Genomic DNA, 17,797 nt, shown 5'->3' with positions numbered 1-17,797 from the left:
GGGGGGGGACTTGTGAGGCAGAGGGGCTGTACAGATAGTAGGCTAAAGAGTTAAATTCTTGTTTTTTGTTTTTTTTTTGTTTGTTTGTTTTTTTCGAGACAGGGTTTCTCTGTGTAGCTCTGGCTATCCTGGAACTCACTCTGTAGACCAGGCTGGCCTCGAACTCAGAAATCCGCCTGTCTCTGCCTCCCAAGTGCTGGGATTAAAGGCGTGTGCCACCACCGCCCGGCAAGAGTTAAATTCTTAAAGCCACCAGACAATGTCATCTGAAAACACAAAGAGTGAAATATAAATAACAGTAAGTTACTTTTCCTTCAGTCCAATTTCTAAGCAGTCATGTGATTGATCCATTTATACATTGATTGCCGCCTGATCCACCTTCACTGATTCTCTGTGTTGCAACTGTATCCAGCAGGAGTGGCTCAGCTCAACTTCTGGCTGGCAGGGTCTGGCAGGATCACTGCAGTTGAAGAAGCAGGTGGCACACATTGGTGGCATAGGGGTTCTGTGGCTTGGTGGTCCCCTGCAGCTGCACTGGGTGAAGGCTGGGGTGTGGGGCTGTGAACTGCTGCTCAGGGCAGTACAGCTCGTGCAGGAGCAGCCAGGTGGAGTCAGGGTCTACTTTTATCAGGTGGAGGAAGACGCTGTGGAGAGAGGATTTCATGAGTAAGGGAGGCAGGAGGGGGAAAAGGAAGGAGGGTTACTGCTCATCCAAGGGCCATTTACTGGACTCTCTGAGAAGGATCTGATCAGTAAGATCAAGTCACTTCAAACAGCAGGGACCACACTTTAGATCCTAAGACAGGGCCATCAGAATGGTTCCAAAGCCTAAAAAACCAGGAAAACCAGCTTCTGGTCCACTGACCTGGAGTAAAACAGTAATTAGTCCAGAGAGAGTAGTATTGACACAAAGCAGCTCCTAACTGTAAAGCTGGAGTCTGAAGGAATGACAGGCTCAGCCCTGTCATCAGTCCTTAACTTTTTTTAAGGTCCTCACATGCCTCTGGGTAAACCCGTTCTGGTCACTTAGAGCCATGACTTTTTAGAGGTCTGGATACAAGGGCCAACAGAATCTGTGCTCATCAAGGCCTCTTGAGGCAGTACTGATGTCCTGTACAAACGTAGTTCGGAGCTCAAGGGCCAGGGCCATGGTATGTTGCCAGAAATGAAAAAAAAAAAAATGAAATCCTTCATTTTTCATCCTTCCTGACCTGAACTTTTGGCTAATGTCTACTCAACTCCTATTTCTGAACCAGGGCCACCAGAGTAGACAGCCTCCTGTTAAACCCTACCCATCTGGCTGTTCACTCCTGGGATGAATGACACCCTCCCTTTGCTGGCCCCATCAGCCCACACATGGAATCACCTGCTGGAGGGGCTGCTTTCCCACCCTGTCCAGGCGATCCCCCATCCTTCCCTCTCAGGTCTCTGTTTCTTAGTACCATGGATGTGGCAGCAGTGTTTCCCCTGGTTCAGCACTGAAAGCAGTCAATGAATACTGCTGACTAACAGGCTCTCACTTGCCTGAGGACTGAGTGACTCATCTGGAGGCTGGCTAATGACTTGGGGATGCCCCTTCCAGGGATCTTTACAGTCTGTGAAAGGTCCTGAAGTCATCAAGGAAGAACAGGCACAGACTTTGTTATCCTATGTCACAGCTATGTAGTCTTGGAGTATGTACACATGGTCTTGCCTCAGTTTCCCCACTGCTTTCTTTTTTTCCTTTTGAGATAGGGTCTCATCTAGCCCAGACTGGCTTCAAGTTTGCTAAGTAGCCAATATTGACCTTGAACTCCTGATGTTCCTGCCTCAACATCCCAAGTGCTGGTGAGTAGTACAACCAGTCATATCTGGTTTTCAGTTTTCTCATTTTTGAGGGTTTTGCTAAAGTTTAAAATACATATCAGTCTCTACTAACTCCATTTAAACATTATTCTTACACACTTCTATATTTTTTTGTGTGTGTTTGAACATGTGCCCACCATGGCATGTCTGCAGACGTCAGGAAACCTTGCAGGAATGGGTTCTCTTTCTACCACAGAGGTCCTGGGATGGAACTCAGGACATCACGCTCCATGGCAAGTGCCTTTACATGCTCTCTACCCTCCAAGCATGTTTTAAATTAATTTTTGAAATCAGTATACACAGTAATGGGTTTTGTTACAAAGTTTTACATATATATACCATTATGTTGTTGTTTGTGCCCATCTCCACGTGATCCCAATTTACCAGCTAAAAGTATCACCAGCCTCTGTATTAGTGACTCTGCCCCAGATTTAACTAGTGAATTAAAATACTCGAAAAACAAATTCCATTTGTACTGAACACAAACAAGCTTTGTCCTTGTCCCCACTCCCTGGACACAATATACCAAGCAGTGTTTACGTTTGTCAGGTGATCACCACATGTCCAGGCTTTGCAGTCATGCTGCCACTTCACAAAGGACTTGGTACCTATGGGCCCTGGAGCTGATTCCTCCTGAGAACTGAGGAGCAACAACACAGCGCACAGTGCAGCGCACATCTGATGAATCAGATCTCATTCTTGACAGTTATTTTTAGGGCTGTTAGCACACTTTTGAGTGTCAAATGGGAATGAGATGATTGCTAAATAAAACTTAATTTTTGGTTTTTAATTTTATTAATCTGAAAAACCAGTGCTCTTGGAAGAGCTGGGCCTTATTCTTTGAAGGCAGTTTTGCTTTCTTCTTTGTGTGTGATGGACTTATGCTGGGGAGGGAGACAGGTAGGGGGGTGTGCATGTGTGTATGTGTGCATGTGTGCAGGCAGGCTTTGAAAATGTCCTGGGCCTGAGCTGCTGTGCCTAAACTATTTTAAGTTTCTTAGCTTGAATAATCTTGTGTTTATAGCCTATGCAGTGGTTGCTGAAGAAGTGATTAGAATATTCTAATTCATTGTTTCCACTTCACTGCAGAAAAGCGATGGGGCCTGCGTGGGAGACAATTTTTGTTTAAAAACAAAAATATCTTTGATAATTAGGGTGGTGAGGGAAATGGTAAACCACCAAACCCAGGAAGCACACTTCTGTTTGCATGTGACACTGTTGACAGTTTTTCCTTGGTGCCAAAGACTGTTAGAATGTAAATGATTTCATTTGATTTTTTTCTCTACATCAAGAACTGGAACAATTTCTCCAGCTGCAGTTGTTCTTCCTTCAAGGAATACTTGTATCTGGGCAGCAGTCAGCAGAAGGTATCATGGCCCAAAGCTCTGCTCTGCCTATAGGCCAAGCATAGCAGGCTGAACGGGACGCTGTGTCCCCCCCTGGAGATCTCCAAATAAAATGCTAACGGAAGAAAGCAAGCCATGTGCAGAGTTCACCGCTTTTATTAAGCAGAGTGAAACTCTCAGGAATTACTTTGGGTATCTGTCAATGCTTCACTCCTAAAAGGGTAGATACCCCACCAAGACAAACAGCAAGCAAGTTCTTTCTGCCTTAGCCGCTGGAAGTAAATCATCCTCCTGCCTCCTGAACCTGCTTCCACACCCCAAAGATGATCACAGGCAGCCTAGCCTCCACACTGAGATTGTTCTGAGGTGGGGAGGGAGTAGCAGGGAAGCAATCTCCCTGAGTGTCTAATGACAACACTGTTCCAGAGACTAAGTGATATAGACAGAGAGAGAGGAGAGAGGGAGAGAGAGACACACACACAGGCACACACAGACACACACAGACAGATACACAGACAGATACACACACACACAAACAGAGAGACAAAGAGAGAGACAGAGAGAGAGACAGACAGACAGACACACACACACACACAGAGACAGAGAGAGACAGAGAGAGACAGAGAGAGAGAGAGAGAGAGAGAGAGAGAGAGAGAGAGAGAGAGAGAGAGAGAGAGAGAACGAGAACAGAGCACACAGCATGACCCACTATGGGCACGCTCAGTCTGAGAAGGGTAAGACACTTGTCTTTTGCCTGACTCCACTTCACAGTGCCTCAGCCACAGGGTTCTATTTTGGCTGTTGTATCAGGGACAAAATGCAGTGTATCTTACCTTCTGCATGCCTGTGGTGGGAAATGAACCCGGTGCCACGGCTGGCAGGCGCAGCTGCAGTCTTGTTGCTTGGGAGGCATGCGGTCTGCTGAACCCTAAACACTGACAAATTCTTAACCTGAGCCCTGTTGGCTTTGCCACTAGGAGCTGAGCCTGAGGCCCGGAAGGCTGTGTCTAAGGGCTCCAGAGACCTGGGCTTTGACCCCCAGCTCTGGAGCGACTTGTTTGGGGCCACTTCCTACCCTACCCAGCCTTTCTACAAAATCAAGCCAGAAGACAAAGGCAAGCCTCTGTTTTGAGTGACCAAGGCAACTGTCTGGAACGTGTCCCCAGTCTATCTTCAGACATGGCAGGCACGGTTGTTGAACACGCCAAATGGCCAGTTTCATCTTTTTTCAAACCCAAAGAGAAACAATTTCTGAAAAATATACATACACTATATAACTCTTAAATGAAATTCCTTTCTCCTTCCCCCAGGCCCAAATTGGTGGCTCCAGGGAGCACAGTTATCAAGAGATTACCTGGTCCTCAGAGTGCAGGAGGCACTCAGCTGTGCCTCATGCCTCCACATGTCCTGAGGCAGGTGATTATCTCTCAATAACCTGTAGGGCTGTGTAGCTTAAATGATAACTTGACTTTAAAAAATTTAGAACTCGCTGTTAGGCAGTATCTAAGCAACCTCTGTTTCCATGGCAAAGAAGCCTGGTGTTTATACTGATTTTTCACTTAAAATGCAGTTTTATTGAATTTTACTTCATGCAGGCAGCCATTTCCCTGCACTTCAGCCCTATCTACAGTTGACGGTATCAGTAAGTACCTAATAAACTCCAGAGGCCAAACCAACAGAAGAAAAGCATCCTTTCAGCATCATCACTGTGGTATTCCAGTGAGCCACTTGGGGTGTGGTGGCCTGGGGAGGCAGGAAGTGTGTGAATGGGATCTAGCTAGCGGAATCAGGGCCTTACCTTTGTGGTGAGACATTTACAAGTATCCCGTCAGCCCAGACACTGTGCTAGGTCTCTGGGATGTTGCAAAGGTGGTAGAGGAAGGCTGTAGTTTCAGGGTCTCATCTGCTGGGATAGGCGGACTCTTTAAGGTGTAGTATGGCTAGGCCATCCTAGAGGCCCTTTAAGGAGAGCACATGGCCAGTGGTGACTCCAGGGGCAGACAGACAGTGGTAATGTGCTGTCTGGCTTCCACAGGCCACCACAGTTCTGCAGCATGAGCACTGGATTATCTGCCCCCACCCCAGTAGCAAAACCTAAAAGAAATACCTGTGTCACAGCAACAGAGCACGTCTCCAGCATCTCTGTCTAGACAACATCTGCTCAAAGTAGACTCCAGAAAACCGTCAGCCAATCAGGGTCCGGCATAGCTAAATAAACTGTAGCTGAAGTGCAGGGCTCCCAGCTCTCCTAGTGACAGGCTAGTCTTTCTCTTGTCAATCATTTGCTTGAAAGATCTGATGTTCCTTTTCTCTTTCTGGTCTATAAAATGCTCTCAGGAGTTGTCAGGGCAAATGCCAGAGGTAGAGCACTTGCAGCTTTGCGATCTGTTTGTCTGTTTATTTGGGACGTCTAAGGAAGTAGCTTTGAGGTAACTCCTTAGTAGTATGTTACATACTCTTTCCACGTGGGCCTGCACAAAGGTTACCAAAAAGCAGACCTACTTTCTGGGAAGCAGGCCTGTTGTTCCCTCTCTGACAGAACAGGCTTCATATTCTTCTTTCTCTGCCCATCTCTTCTTCCATTACTCTGAGCATGCCAACACTGCAAATGAGGCTGTGTGCTGCCTTTGAAACAAATGGATGCCAGGGTGTCGAACTGTCCCAGTCAGCAAGCAGTGGGCTATGTTCCCATACTCGGTAATTTACTCTAATGGGTCTCGGTTCATTGGTTAACCAGTATTTCAAGCCTGTCCTTTCCTGCTATTCAATTCCGCTACCTTCCTCTGCACTGAGGCTGTTTTTTGTTTCTAAATGCTGGGAATGGGGGATTATGACTGGAAGCAACAATTTACTTTCCAAATACATGCTACCAATTACCTTTGCAGCTACACTTACTTGTTAGACCTAACTATATTTACCTGTTCAAAACCACTCCATCGATCGACCTCCAACACACACACTCAGAGACTCCTATTAAAAATATTTAAATGCAGCGAGGAGAGGATTTAAAACCATAAACACTAGAAGCAGCGTACGATGCTAATCATGCCCCTAAAGTACCACAAGACAGCGTATCATAAATGCAGTAGAAGGCTTCCATTGCTTCATGCATATTTAAAAGGACCTGACATGGAGAGGCCCAATCTGTTAGAGACAATTCAAAAGGAAGCCAGAACCTAGCAGGGCTTAAGTCCTACTGGGTGGGTTTTAAGTGCAGCCCCTTCCATCTGGCTAGCTCTTCTACCTCCAGGCTAAGGTCCCCTGACAGTGCTGCTGGTCACTGGCTTCAAAGCTGATCTGAGCCCCTGCCAGCCTACTCAGAGGCCACGTGCAGTATTTCCTGCCCCTACCAGAAAGATGATATTTTTGTGACAATCCATGTGACTTGCCCTCTCCTACTCACATTATTTTTCTATGACCCATGCTTTGGCACTAGGCCAGCAGCTCCCACTGATGGGCAGTGTAAGCAGTGACTCTTAGAAACCTGTTTCTGGTGGGGTATGACGGCACATGCCTGTGATCTTGGCACTCAGCCTCTGCATGCACACATACAGGCAAGCATCACACACAATGGCAAACGAGCAAGTTAGTAATCTCATGACATACTATGGCATCAGGGGTACAGGCAACACATGGTTTCAGGATTGCAGTATCTCTGCCTTCATTTCAGAACCCAGCAACCTGCTTTGTGATCTGCATGGCAGATGTCTCTTATCTCTGACACCATAAAATCACACCTCTGTGTGCACAATGAACAGCTTCAGATCTGAGCGTATTTTTAGAACAATGGGCCTTGAAAAGAAAAGCAGCAGTGGCTGTCAAAGATGGATAATAGGAAAGCTAACTACTTGGGTCTGGATTTGTCAACTATTAATCAAATGTCAAAAGGAAAAATATGAGTGCCCTCATTTCCATGTCTGTGCAATCCAGGGCAAACAGCTTTGTAGGCAGGCCTCAAATGAGCTGCCCTCATCCCCATTCAGGAGACCAGATACTCGGTTTGAGCTAGCCTGCCTAGTGGATCGCCTCTGTGGCTCCTGATCTGTTCAAACAGACAGGCCTGTGTGTGGCGTAGAGAGGAGTCGGGCTCTGCAGGGATGAAATGAAGGGACCTGTGCTAGTCTGCATTGTCCAGGGTTTGAAGGCACCGGCTGGTTCTTTGATGGGCTGGGATCCTACTGCTAGACAGAGAGCAGGGAAGTCAGTTGATAAATGATCCTTCAAACCTGTGCCTGACTTCCCCCACAAATGGAGGTGGGGAGGGGTGCCCCAATTAACATAAAAAAGACTTTTGAGAAGAAAGCCCTGTTCAGACATCAGTGGCAAGTAGATTTAGAAGGAAGGATGCATCCAGGTGTATACATGTGACATGCACAGCACACCATACATTTGGTCAGTATACACACACATGCATCATGAGGGCAGAGGCCTCCTGTCTCCTCTCCTCTATTTTCAGTACACAGACAGTTCTTGGCACACAGAGTTCACTGCATAATTTTCAGAGCTGACTTTCTGACTACATAAAAAGAACTCATCTGTACAACGACCCTGTGAGGACGGCATCACCATCAACTGGTGCTACTGTACTCTCACACAGTGGCCAGGCGAAGGAGGGAATGAACACCGTGCTGCCCTCCCACCTCCCACCCCAGGACCAGGGAATAACAGCGTTACCACTTGCGTGGTCAGAAGGCATGCCAGCATCCCTAGCTAGGGGCTGGCAGAAGCGGGCAGGGGCTGATAGAGACCAAGCAGCCTGGAGCTTTGTCTATCATGAAACTTATTGGGCACGGGCTTCATGTTTTTACCAGTAGATGCTGCCTAGTTTTATTTGTTTTTGGTCCAGAGCGAAGGTGTATATGATATAAGACCTCACTGCAGGACAGAGAGCCTCAGAGGCAAGGAGGAGATTGGCCCTCTGAGTACACAGACTCAAGGGAAAACTGAAATTGGGATGGGGTGGTGAGTGGTGAGCAGGTGGTTGCTCTCCTCTGGAATTCTTTTCAGTATGAAATTGCAAAGTGATCAAAAGGGCACAGAACTGCATGCTGGGAGATATCCTGGAGGCTTCTGGGCTACCTGAGAACTTAAATCGTTAAGTTTGCCTCTGCTTTCTGCTTAGGAGGGGCCTGGCTGATCTAGGGCTTACTCTTACTGACACTGTCTTCTTTACTGGTTTGTTGGCCACTCTTCCCACACCCTTAAATATGGTTTACTTATCTGTCATCCATTAAAGTTTCTTAACTGCACGGGATCGGAAGGAGCTCCCCACCCCATCACCAGTTAAGAGTGACACCTGGTGGTAATAAGCAGCAAGGTTATCTCCCGCCCCTCCCCCTCCCCCAAGTCATAAGATTTATGCCCCTCCTTACAAGGCACATTTGCCAGATAAAAGCATTAAACTGGAATGGCATCTCCACTCTTAGCATTTACAGCCTGGGTTATATCAACCATCCCCTGATCAATTTCCATTTCCAGAGTTTACAACCTAGATGTAAAAGCCTGCCACGAAGGCTATATTTAATATGACAAATTAAAATAGCAAACAGAGGCTTGGTCATTCTTTGAAGGCAGGGAAAGCAAACAAGAGGAAGGAAGGAAAACCCAGCTGTGATGTGGATGAAAGAAATCTTCACCAGTTGCCAACTTGGTGTTCCACATCATGCTGGCTCTGAGGCCCATAGAAACACCTACTCTCAGGCATGTTGCTTACCATCTTGTAGAAGGCAGGGCCCTCAAAGCTTCCCTCACTAGCTCTCTGGCAGACAGAAGAGCAGGCTGGGAAGCTCACCTGTTCTGAAGGGAGCTGGGCCATCTGTAGACCCTTCTGACTTATTCCGTTCCTTCTAGAGTCTACACCGAGGTTTGTCTTTTTATAAAACCTGCTACAAGCACCCTCAACACAGCAGCTTTTCCTTCTCCCATAAAAGCGTGTGCTGTGTTGCTCTGATGCTATGCAGTGAATACTGAGGGCAGAGGTAGAGGCTTCTGTGGTGCCCTGACCACATTGGTACTTGGAGTAGAAGAGGAACAGTGAGTTTTCCAAGTGAGCAGATAGATGTTCTCTTAGTAAGGGACACAGGGACTAAGGAAAGAGAACAAGGACAAACCGGCTGAGGCCCCCATCTTACTCTCTTCTCTGGCCCACCACGACTGCTTCAGTACAGTCAGCCCCACCAGGCCACTCACTCCACACGGTGTGTGGCTCAGGTACCAGGCTGTCTGTTGCCCTGGGTGACTCCTCCTATTTAGAAAGCTCATTAATTTCTGAATCAAGATGCCAGATCAGCTTCTGATCAAGCACAACACTACTTCCCACCTCCCTCATCCCCTTCACACTAAGTCTGCAGATGAGCTGTGGGTGAAGCAATCAGCCTGGTACTTCCTCTCCCTCCCACAAGGCAGAGACAGCCAACCTGACTCAAGCCAACCTCTGGTGGAGGGAAGGTGCTGAAGCAGACAGGGGGCTGCAGCCGAGTGGTCTAGTGCAGCCCCTCCTCAGCCACTACGAGCACCAGCTTAAGACTCAGCAAGGCCTGATTCTGGGTTTAATTGCTTTCAGTGGCAAAAAATGAGAAATGAAAAGATAAATGTATTATGAATATTAGCTTATTTGATGGCTCAAAACTTGAAGGATGGGAGGCAGTGAAAGCAGCCGACTGGGATGGGAAGTGTGAAAATCAGATTTTTATAAGTCAAAAGAATTTATTCCAAGATAAAGCTATCATGTGCTAGGGTTGCACCTTACATCACAATGCAACCAGCTATGGCTCGGCCCAGGGAGAAGCACTTTCGCCTCATGCTGGTTCTTTAAGAAACAGGGGTGTCTGAGGGTAAGAAGCTCCTCGGGATGCACCCCTATGCTCCAGAAACCATGATTGATTCTGGGTCTAACAGATTTGATGGGAAAGGGATAGAAGGAAATAAAGCTACCAAGGAAATCAAAAGCAAAGAATTGCAAAGACAATAAATCAATTCCAAAAGGTATTCCCCTCACCTGTAGGGAGTGCAAGGTTTATAAGGGAGCAGGCTCCTCTCCTATTCCACAGTCAGAGAGGCATGCCCAGCGCCTTGGGTGGAATGGAGAAGTCATCTGACTCCCACCCCAGCAAGGGTCATCAGATCTAACTCCCGATACCTGGGGAGGAGGGGCTCTGCCCAGATGAAGTTGGCAGGCCAGGCAGCCCTGGTAGCAGATGTCCAGGGGCAGGCAGCTGCAGAGCACAGCCTGTTCCTAGCAGGCAGGAGTGCTGGGCAGAGGAGGCCGGGGTGCATTCTAGGTCTCAAGGTAAGGACACTGCTGTGCTTAGTTTCCACTTATAAGAAAAATCACTTAGTCTTCGAGGAACCAAAATAGCTTGCATCAGTGGCACTGCTATTCTCTATCAGGCATGGCCAAAACTCTGGGAAGTTAAGTTCATGTAATTTTGGAATCCAAAGGTCTTCCAAGCTGTTCTCTGGGTCAGCTTTTGCCAGAAGCAGTTGAGTGGTATGGGCTCTAGACAAAGGCACACATCTGCCTGCACTACATCCAGTTTTGCACATATAAGACTTTCTCTAGTTAGCCATGGCACACGTAGTGCTCTCCTTTGGCTTTGCTATGGAGAAAGCAGAGGCACAGTAAGGTGCTGGGTTTGGGTTCCCTCCAGCACCCAGCCTTTCTGCTGTGCGCCCCTCTAGGATTGTTGCTGACACTGCAGCACAGGAAAAGCTCTTCGGCAAAGAGAAAGCATCTAGTCAAAATACCATCTTTGGAGTTGGCACAGCTAAAGAAATCATCTCAACCTGGCAAGCAGAGAGAAAGGGAGCAGAGATTGCCTCAACTCTGCCCACCATTAGCAAATCATCTAAAATTTAGAACAGACGTAAAGAGATGCAGGTGATGAAGCAGACGTACCTCCTGGCAGCCTCTTGTAATTTCACGGGCTGTTTGGTGCTGAGGTAAATCAGGCAGGCATCAGCCACTTTATTCAGGTCACCCTCACCTGCAGGGTAGAAAAACAAAACAAGCCTCAGGCCCTGAGACTGTATTTGGAACAAACAATAACCAATCACTGTCTAGGGACTTAAGATTAGCCATGCAAGGCCCTTAGAACTCTTTTCACTTTCTAGAAAACCAGGAATACCCTAAAGTAAAAGGCCAGGCTGGGGGCCAGAGGAGAATGAAGGAGGTGTCCAAGAAGGGAGGTGAGGGACACAAGCTCTAGTAGTCAGAGGATGCAAAGAAGGCGCATCGAGTCACGTGCAGGTTCTGTGGCTCGGAGACCATGGTACCTACCTAAGTCCAGACTTTCACACAGTGGGCCCAGACCCTGCAAGACAGCCAGCTGTAGCTTGAAGGCCAGTGTGTGAGAATAAACTGGTCCAGCCCTGGCACTGATGGGGGCCTGGGTGATTAAGGAGCTGGCCAATTTTGGCAGGACATCTTTGCAGAACCGGCTCCGGAGAAAATCACCACATCTGCTTCCAAGTATCTGTAAAACCTGCAGAAACAGTTCCCAGCCTGATGACTACACACTGATAAAGCACCAAGAGGGCTGGGACATACTTGGTAATTCAATTCTATCTAGGTCTCTACTTAGAAAAAAAATAGAATTACTGCTGTTAATTCCTTGCCCATGGTTTGTGACTCTGACAGTTATGAATTCAGAGGTCTCTGCTTCCAAGGCATAGATGCTCCTACCCATAAATACAGATTACACGGAGAGTAATTCCCAGGGAGCTTTGGTTGGATGAATAATATGATTAATACCTTGATTTCCTTTCCTTTTTTGGAGCGAGCTTTTAACTCTTGCTAGCTGTGTAAACACACACTCAAGGCTCAGCAGCTGCCATGTGAAGGCATCAGGAGGATGGCTAAGCCAAGGCTGGTCCTTGTGGCTGGAGCCATGACTGTGTTCGGTGTGTCGACTGCATAATCTCTCATGTACATCAGCCTTTTTCTATCTTTCACAACAGGCAGTCTCTTTGCATGTGTCGTTTAAACTTTCTGTAGCAGAACATATTGAAATGTTTTGCCCCACTGCACAAGACTGAGCAAACAGGAGGACAGGAATTTCTTTAAGAATCAGTAAGCAAGGCATAATGGGCACACAGTGCCTGTCCAGTCTGCAGAGTAAGGCCCTCCTCTCAGGGCCTACGTTGTATCACATGACCTCAGGTAAAGCACTATTAATGTGTCTGCAGTGGGAAAGCAACCTTGCCCACAGTGCACACAGCTTTCCATGCTTTCACTTTATTCACTGCCTGTCATTTTAAATAACCTATTAATTTTCATAAAGGGAAACAGTACATCTGAATAAGATTTAGTAATACCTCCTTCCCGCTCTGCCTCCTCCAGGCTCTCTTCTCTCTCTCCTCCTTTCCTCTCACCACACAGAGAGAGACAGAGACAGACATATATACACACCATTTCATGCATTTTGCTTTGGAATTAACATTATCAATTATGTCCTCCAACTATAAACTGGTATTCTGGCTGCTGGATGCCGGGCATGTTGACTGTGTTCCAGCTCCCACCTGCCACCCCTCCGAGACATCTCTTCCCTCTGCCTCATCTTGCTCATCCTGCATGGTAAACGTATCTCTGTAGGATGCTGTTTAGTGCTTTTTAGAACAAGGAAGGATATAAATAAATAAGTGAAAATTCCTGTGTTAATATAAGCCAAACTAACCGGGAGAACGACATCTCTACAAGCTGTAGCTTTTCAAAGGCCTTCCCCAGAGTTCTAGTTCATCCCTGACAGAACTGTACCTAAGCCCCACCTAAAAATGGGTGACTGTGGGCCTGGGCTGGGCAGATGGGCCCATCACCTTGACTCTCATGCAGTTCACAAAGCATGGGCCTAAGCTGGAGTCTATCCCTTACTAGCTGTACAGTCCCAAGGTACGTTACTGTCTCTGAACTTGGACAAAACTTGAGGTAACAAGCACCTTACAGGTTACTATGAAGTAAGCATCCGTGAGGGCAATGCCAACCTTACTGCCTGGCACACAGAGATGCTCAGTGAACACTCGTGGCCTTCCCTTTACCAGTTCAGTCAGCTTTAAAGTCTAAAGACTGTCATGCAGTCTCTCCTCTTCTTATTTTTCTGCACGTTCTTCAAGCTCTGTGTCCAGAGGTCAAAGAAATTCAAGGGATGCAGAAGATGGGGGCAGCCTCTGTGCTTCAGACCTGCATCCTGTGACAGACAGAGGTGTCAGTACCTTGAAGGCTCTGAGCACTGCCAGGGGGTCATCACTTGTGAGTCGGTGCACGAGTGAAGGCCAGGCCCGATGAGCCAGGGGAAGGAGCTGATTCTTGTGGGTCTGTAGAACCTCTACACACAAACCCAGCACGTCCAAGACCTGAAAGAAAAGACAGGATTTTAACAGTCAGTAGAGCTTGAAACCAGATGCCTGGGACCAAGTTACAGTTCAACAGAGTAAGCCTGAGAAATACATTAAGATAGTAATAGAAACTTGATAGACCTTTTGGTTCCAAAATTAACCTCATTTCCCAGTTCTGGCTACTCCTGTTTACCTAAGTCCAGGCCAGGTATTAGGGGACACCTAGTATACAAGGACAAAATATATACACTTCCTTGCCTTCATAGAATTTAGGGTCAGCTGGGAAAGATCTTAGATACCATTCAATAGAGAAAGACTAGCTGCTGTGCCAGGAAGGACTGTAAAGGGTGTAATGTAAAGAAACAAACAGAAACCTTTAAAGCACCGACTTGGGAAGGTGTCTCTAAGGAATGGTTTCTAAAAGGAGATACAAACAGTGATCGAGCAGGCACTAGTTTAGCTCACAGTGAGGGTGTCTACAGCTGGATCAAAACAAAGAAAACCCTGAGGCTGGGATGAACCTTAGGGATAAAGTGCTTACTGAGCATGTGCAGTGCTGTGGGTTCCATACATAGCACCAACAAAACAGCAAACCCGAGAAGACTCAGAGTGGGTCCTGCTTAATAAACAACGGCAACCACAAGAGGAGAAGAACGAGATGGAGTTGGACCATAAAGGGCATGTGAAGAGTCTTTCATTTTGTGCTAAGTATACTGGGGCATTTCCAAGGGTCTTAGCAGAGAAATAACCCAACCTAGCCATGTTTCTGAAGGTCATCCTAACTGCTGAGTGAAGAAGGCACTTGAAGGGAGAAGCAATGAGGCCCCGAGGAGACCACAGCAAAGATGTGTAGTCACATGATCTTGGCAGAACCATGAAAGGACTTGAACCTCTTCTGGAAAGGATTTGAACCGTTTGACTTCAACAGTACTGTATGACATCGACAGAGCTGCTCAGAGCCATTGAAGGAGACAGGAAGCAGGGAGGTGGAGCAGGCTGAGGAGCTGGTGGAGTTGAGTCTTGTTGCTGCTATCAGAAGTAGGCAGGAAGCTGAGGGCCAGCCAGTCTTACTAGAGAGCTTTGGGTTAGCCTAAATGCACACTGACCTTTTAGTCTACTGCTGAATACTGACATCCAGCATCAACTGTAGGCAGTGGTCAGGACAGCAACATACACAGGCCTTGCAAGGATGGGTGCCTCCAGACAGTGTAAGGGTGTGTGCCCTTGAGTCAGAAAGGCAGAGTGACGGTGGCCAGTGGAGTCTTACTAGGAGCCTCCTACAACCAGCTGACTCCATAGCAAAGTCACAGAATAAGAGAGGCCATGGCCCTGGAGGAGACAGAGTTGGCAGGTTAAAGAGAAAGCTTAGCAGGACAGAAGAGAGTAAGAGTGTAGCACAAAAGGCTTTGGTTGAACTGGCTGCCTTTGTCACTGTCTGGACAAACTTCACCTTTTTTCGTGGACTCAAAAATGTCTATTTTCCACCTCTGCCTGGAGTGTTCTCCTTGCCTTTGTCCCTTTGCACATAGCTCTTCAACCTTTAGAAATGTTTCTGCCTCAGAGGCCTGCTTGGCTGGGTAGTTGGAATCAATAAGTAAGCTCCATTTTATGGATAGATTACCCCTCTCTACCACAGTGCCTGTTCATTACCTCGACAGCACCACCTAAATTTGGATGCATATGTGTACTGGCCCCTCCCCACAATAGATGCAGAAGTCTGTGTAGACAGGGCCCACATCTGTACCACTGTCTTCTGCATGCCCTGTGCATGACCTGCAAAAGGGCTCAATGAGGGCGAGAATGAATTAGTGTACATGCCATATGCCAGGCTCTCCTAGCTTTAGATGAACAATCTTGGGAGGGTGTCCTCATTTTCCCCACGCAGATGTATGCGAAGGCTCACTCAAGGTCCTGCTGGTAAAGGGCAGAAGCATCATGTTAACTCAGCTATGTGGGTTCTAACTCCCATACTCACAGGTTTTTAAAAGATTTATTTATTTATTTAATTTATTTATTTATTATTGGTGTGTGTGTGTGTGTGTGTGTGTGTGTGTGTGGTGTGGTGTGGTGTGGTGTGGTGTGTGGTGTCTGTGTACCACAGTATGTGTGCCACATTATTGTAGAGGTCTTGGGAATTGGTTCTAATGTGTGGCTAGCCCAACTGATACTCATTCATTCATTCATTCATTCACTCATTTTTGAGCCAGGGTTTCTCTGTGTAGCATTAGTGGTCCCAGAAGTTGCTTTGTAAGTGGTAGATAAGGTTGGCTTTGAACTTATGTAGACCCACCTGCCTCTGCCCCCCAAGTGCAGCACTAAAGGCATGTGCCCCCACACCTGGCACCGACTGATACAGTTAATAAGTGTGTATATGGCTGTCTCAAAGATGAAGATTATTCAGAAGGCTCCAAAGTAGCGCCTAGACACTACAATTGACTCCTTGCAAGTCGTAAGTGCCAGCTCCAAACGCCTGTAGAACGTGGAATGGGCCGCTGTCTCCTGAAGACTGAAAAGGCTCCGTAACACAGACCCCGACACTGGCCATACCTGCAGATCACAGTTCCCTGCCTGTACCCCATCATTTCACAAGGCCACTGATGAGAGCAATAAGGTAGTTGTTTTCCCTCCTGTTTGAGGTCAGGAGAGGCCACGCTTTTCTTTGGCTTCAGAACTTTTCTGGAGTGATTATGCAGTTCCCCCTCCCCTTTGTCCTTTTACTGAGTCACCCGTGTGGCTCAGTCCTTGTGATGGGGGCTTGCCTGGGAACTTCTGACATACGAGGAAGTCAAATTGCAGAAAGTGTTAGATTTTTTTTCCTATGATGAAAATAGAAATAGAAATAAGGGCCAGGCTTAGAACAGCCACTTTAAGTCACTAGAAGCTGCATCCTGCATCAAGTCAGCACAGAAATGATAGCCTTTAAAAGCACATGCTATTCTTTGCCTTGAGGACTCAGTGAACCCACCAGGCTCCATGGTTTTCAAGGTTGGGGGCTCAGCTCCTTCTTGGCATTTGAGCTGACAGAGAAAGATGTTAAAACTGTTATCCCACAAAAAAACTCCCCTTGATGCTTCTTAGAAACATCGAACATGGACCAGGAAATGAGGAAATCTGCTTGCCTGTCCAGTCACCATTGACCATAACACATCTCAGACATGCTGCTCTACGCAGGAAGAGAAGGGCCACGCACTGACCTTCAGGCGGACTTTCAGATTTGTATCTGATGACAAGTGGATGCAGCGCTCCATCACGTCCTTGGCTATCTGGATGTGCATTGGCAGTGGTAGCTCCACATCTGGAAGGGCGTCATTCTCATCCACGGTGGGAGGGGATGACTGCTCCTCTGAAAGAACCGAATTGGTGAGAATGGTTTAGAAAGGTGTTCCACCCAGCATGACTGCCAGCTTCAGACTTCAGAATAGGACATAAAAGGAAAAATGTCCAGAGAAGCACCGTAAGGAATTTAGGCCAAGTTACACAAGTCAAGAAGTTCGCCAGGTGTTGTGGCATACACCTATAATCCCAAGAGGCTATGAGGCAGGTGGATATCAGAATCTAAGGTCAGCTAAGGCTACTCGGTAAGTGGCACCCACCTCCCTGCCTGCCAGATACAACACAGGATCTATGATATGAATTTCTGCATGGGAGGAAGAATAACAAAGTATTGGGAGGGATAGGAAGGAAACAAGATAATAGACAACTTAAAACTCTTTTAGGGGCACAGTTCTAATTTGAAGCCCCAGGCAGGGCAGTGTCTCGTGTGGCCTTTTCTCTGTCTTCTTCTTTCTTTTGATTCATCCTTTGACCATAGAGGGCCAAAGCTTATCATTCTTACTAGGATCTCTGGATGGCCAGCACCAACACTTCCTTATTTTTATTTGAGAGCTGACATTCTAAGGCAGCCTGGTGCAATACACAGATACGGGGCTTGGACTGGGAGACTCTACAACCTGTTAACACCTCCTTCCACTGTGCACCACCTTACCTGCATCAAAGGGGAAAGGCATATATCCATTTGCTGACAAAGACTGACTGAGGAGGATGTCTCATCATCTCTCTGCCTGAAACCCAGGCCCCATCCCCACCCTACAGGACTGTCCTGTGTACTTAGAGGCCCCACCCTGTTCCACTATCCCATCAGCAGATGTAAGCATTCCCACTGGGCTGAGCACTGCTTCCTTAACTTTTTCTGGATTCAGATTCCTCTGCTGGAAAGTTTGAACCTTATAATACAGACTGTACTAGGCTCCACAGAAGCTGAGAAGATGAATGGAAAT

At 47.1% G+C, this 17,797-nt stretch overlaps 1 protein-coding gene across 1 annotated transcript in view; it reads right to left on the bottom strand.

Moving 5' to 3' along the window:
• Positions 1-245: 245 nt before the first annotated feature.
• Tti1 (TELO2 interacting protein 1) overlaps positions 246-17,797 on the bottom strand; it is a 47,290-nt gene continuing 29,738 nt past the window's right edge. The window contains exons 4-8 of the mRNA XM_028786581.1: positions 16,715-16,863; positions 13,398-13,538; positions 11,470-11,674; positions 11,089-11,176; positions 246-644 (exon numbers count right to left, since the gene is read on the bottom strand). Of these exons, the coding sequence (XP_028642414.1) occupies positions 458-644; positions 11,089-11,176; positions 11,470-11,674; positions 13,398-13,538; positions 16,715-16,863 (770 nt within the window). The 3' untranslated portion in view covers positions 246-457. The remainder of the gene's footprint in view (positions 645-11,088; positions 11,177-11,469; positions 11,675-13,397; positions 13,539-16,714; positions 16,864-17,797) is intronic.

Source organism: Grammomys surdaster, unplaced genomic scaffold (genome assembly GCF_004785775.1).
Source record: "Grammomys surdaster isolate TR1022 unplaced genomic scaffold, NIH_TR_1.0 125561, whole genome shotgun sequence".
NCBI classification, from domain to species: domain Eukaryota; kingdom Metazoa; phylum Chordata; class Mammalia; order Rodentia; family Muridae; genus Grammomys; species Grammomys surdaster.
Note: the sequence above shows the minus strand (reverse complement) of the source record. Positions and strands in the feature narration are given on the sequence as shown.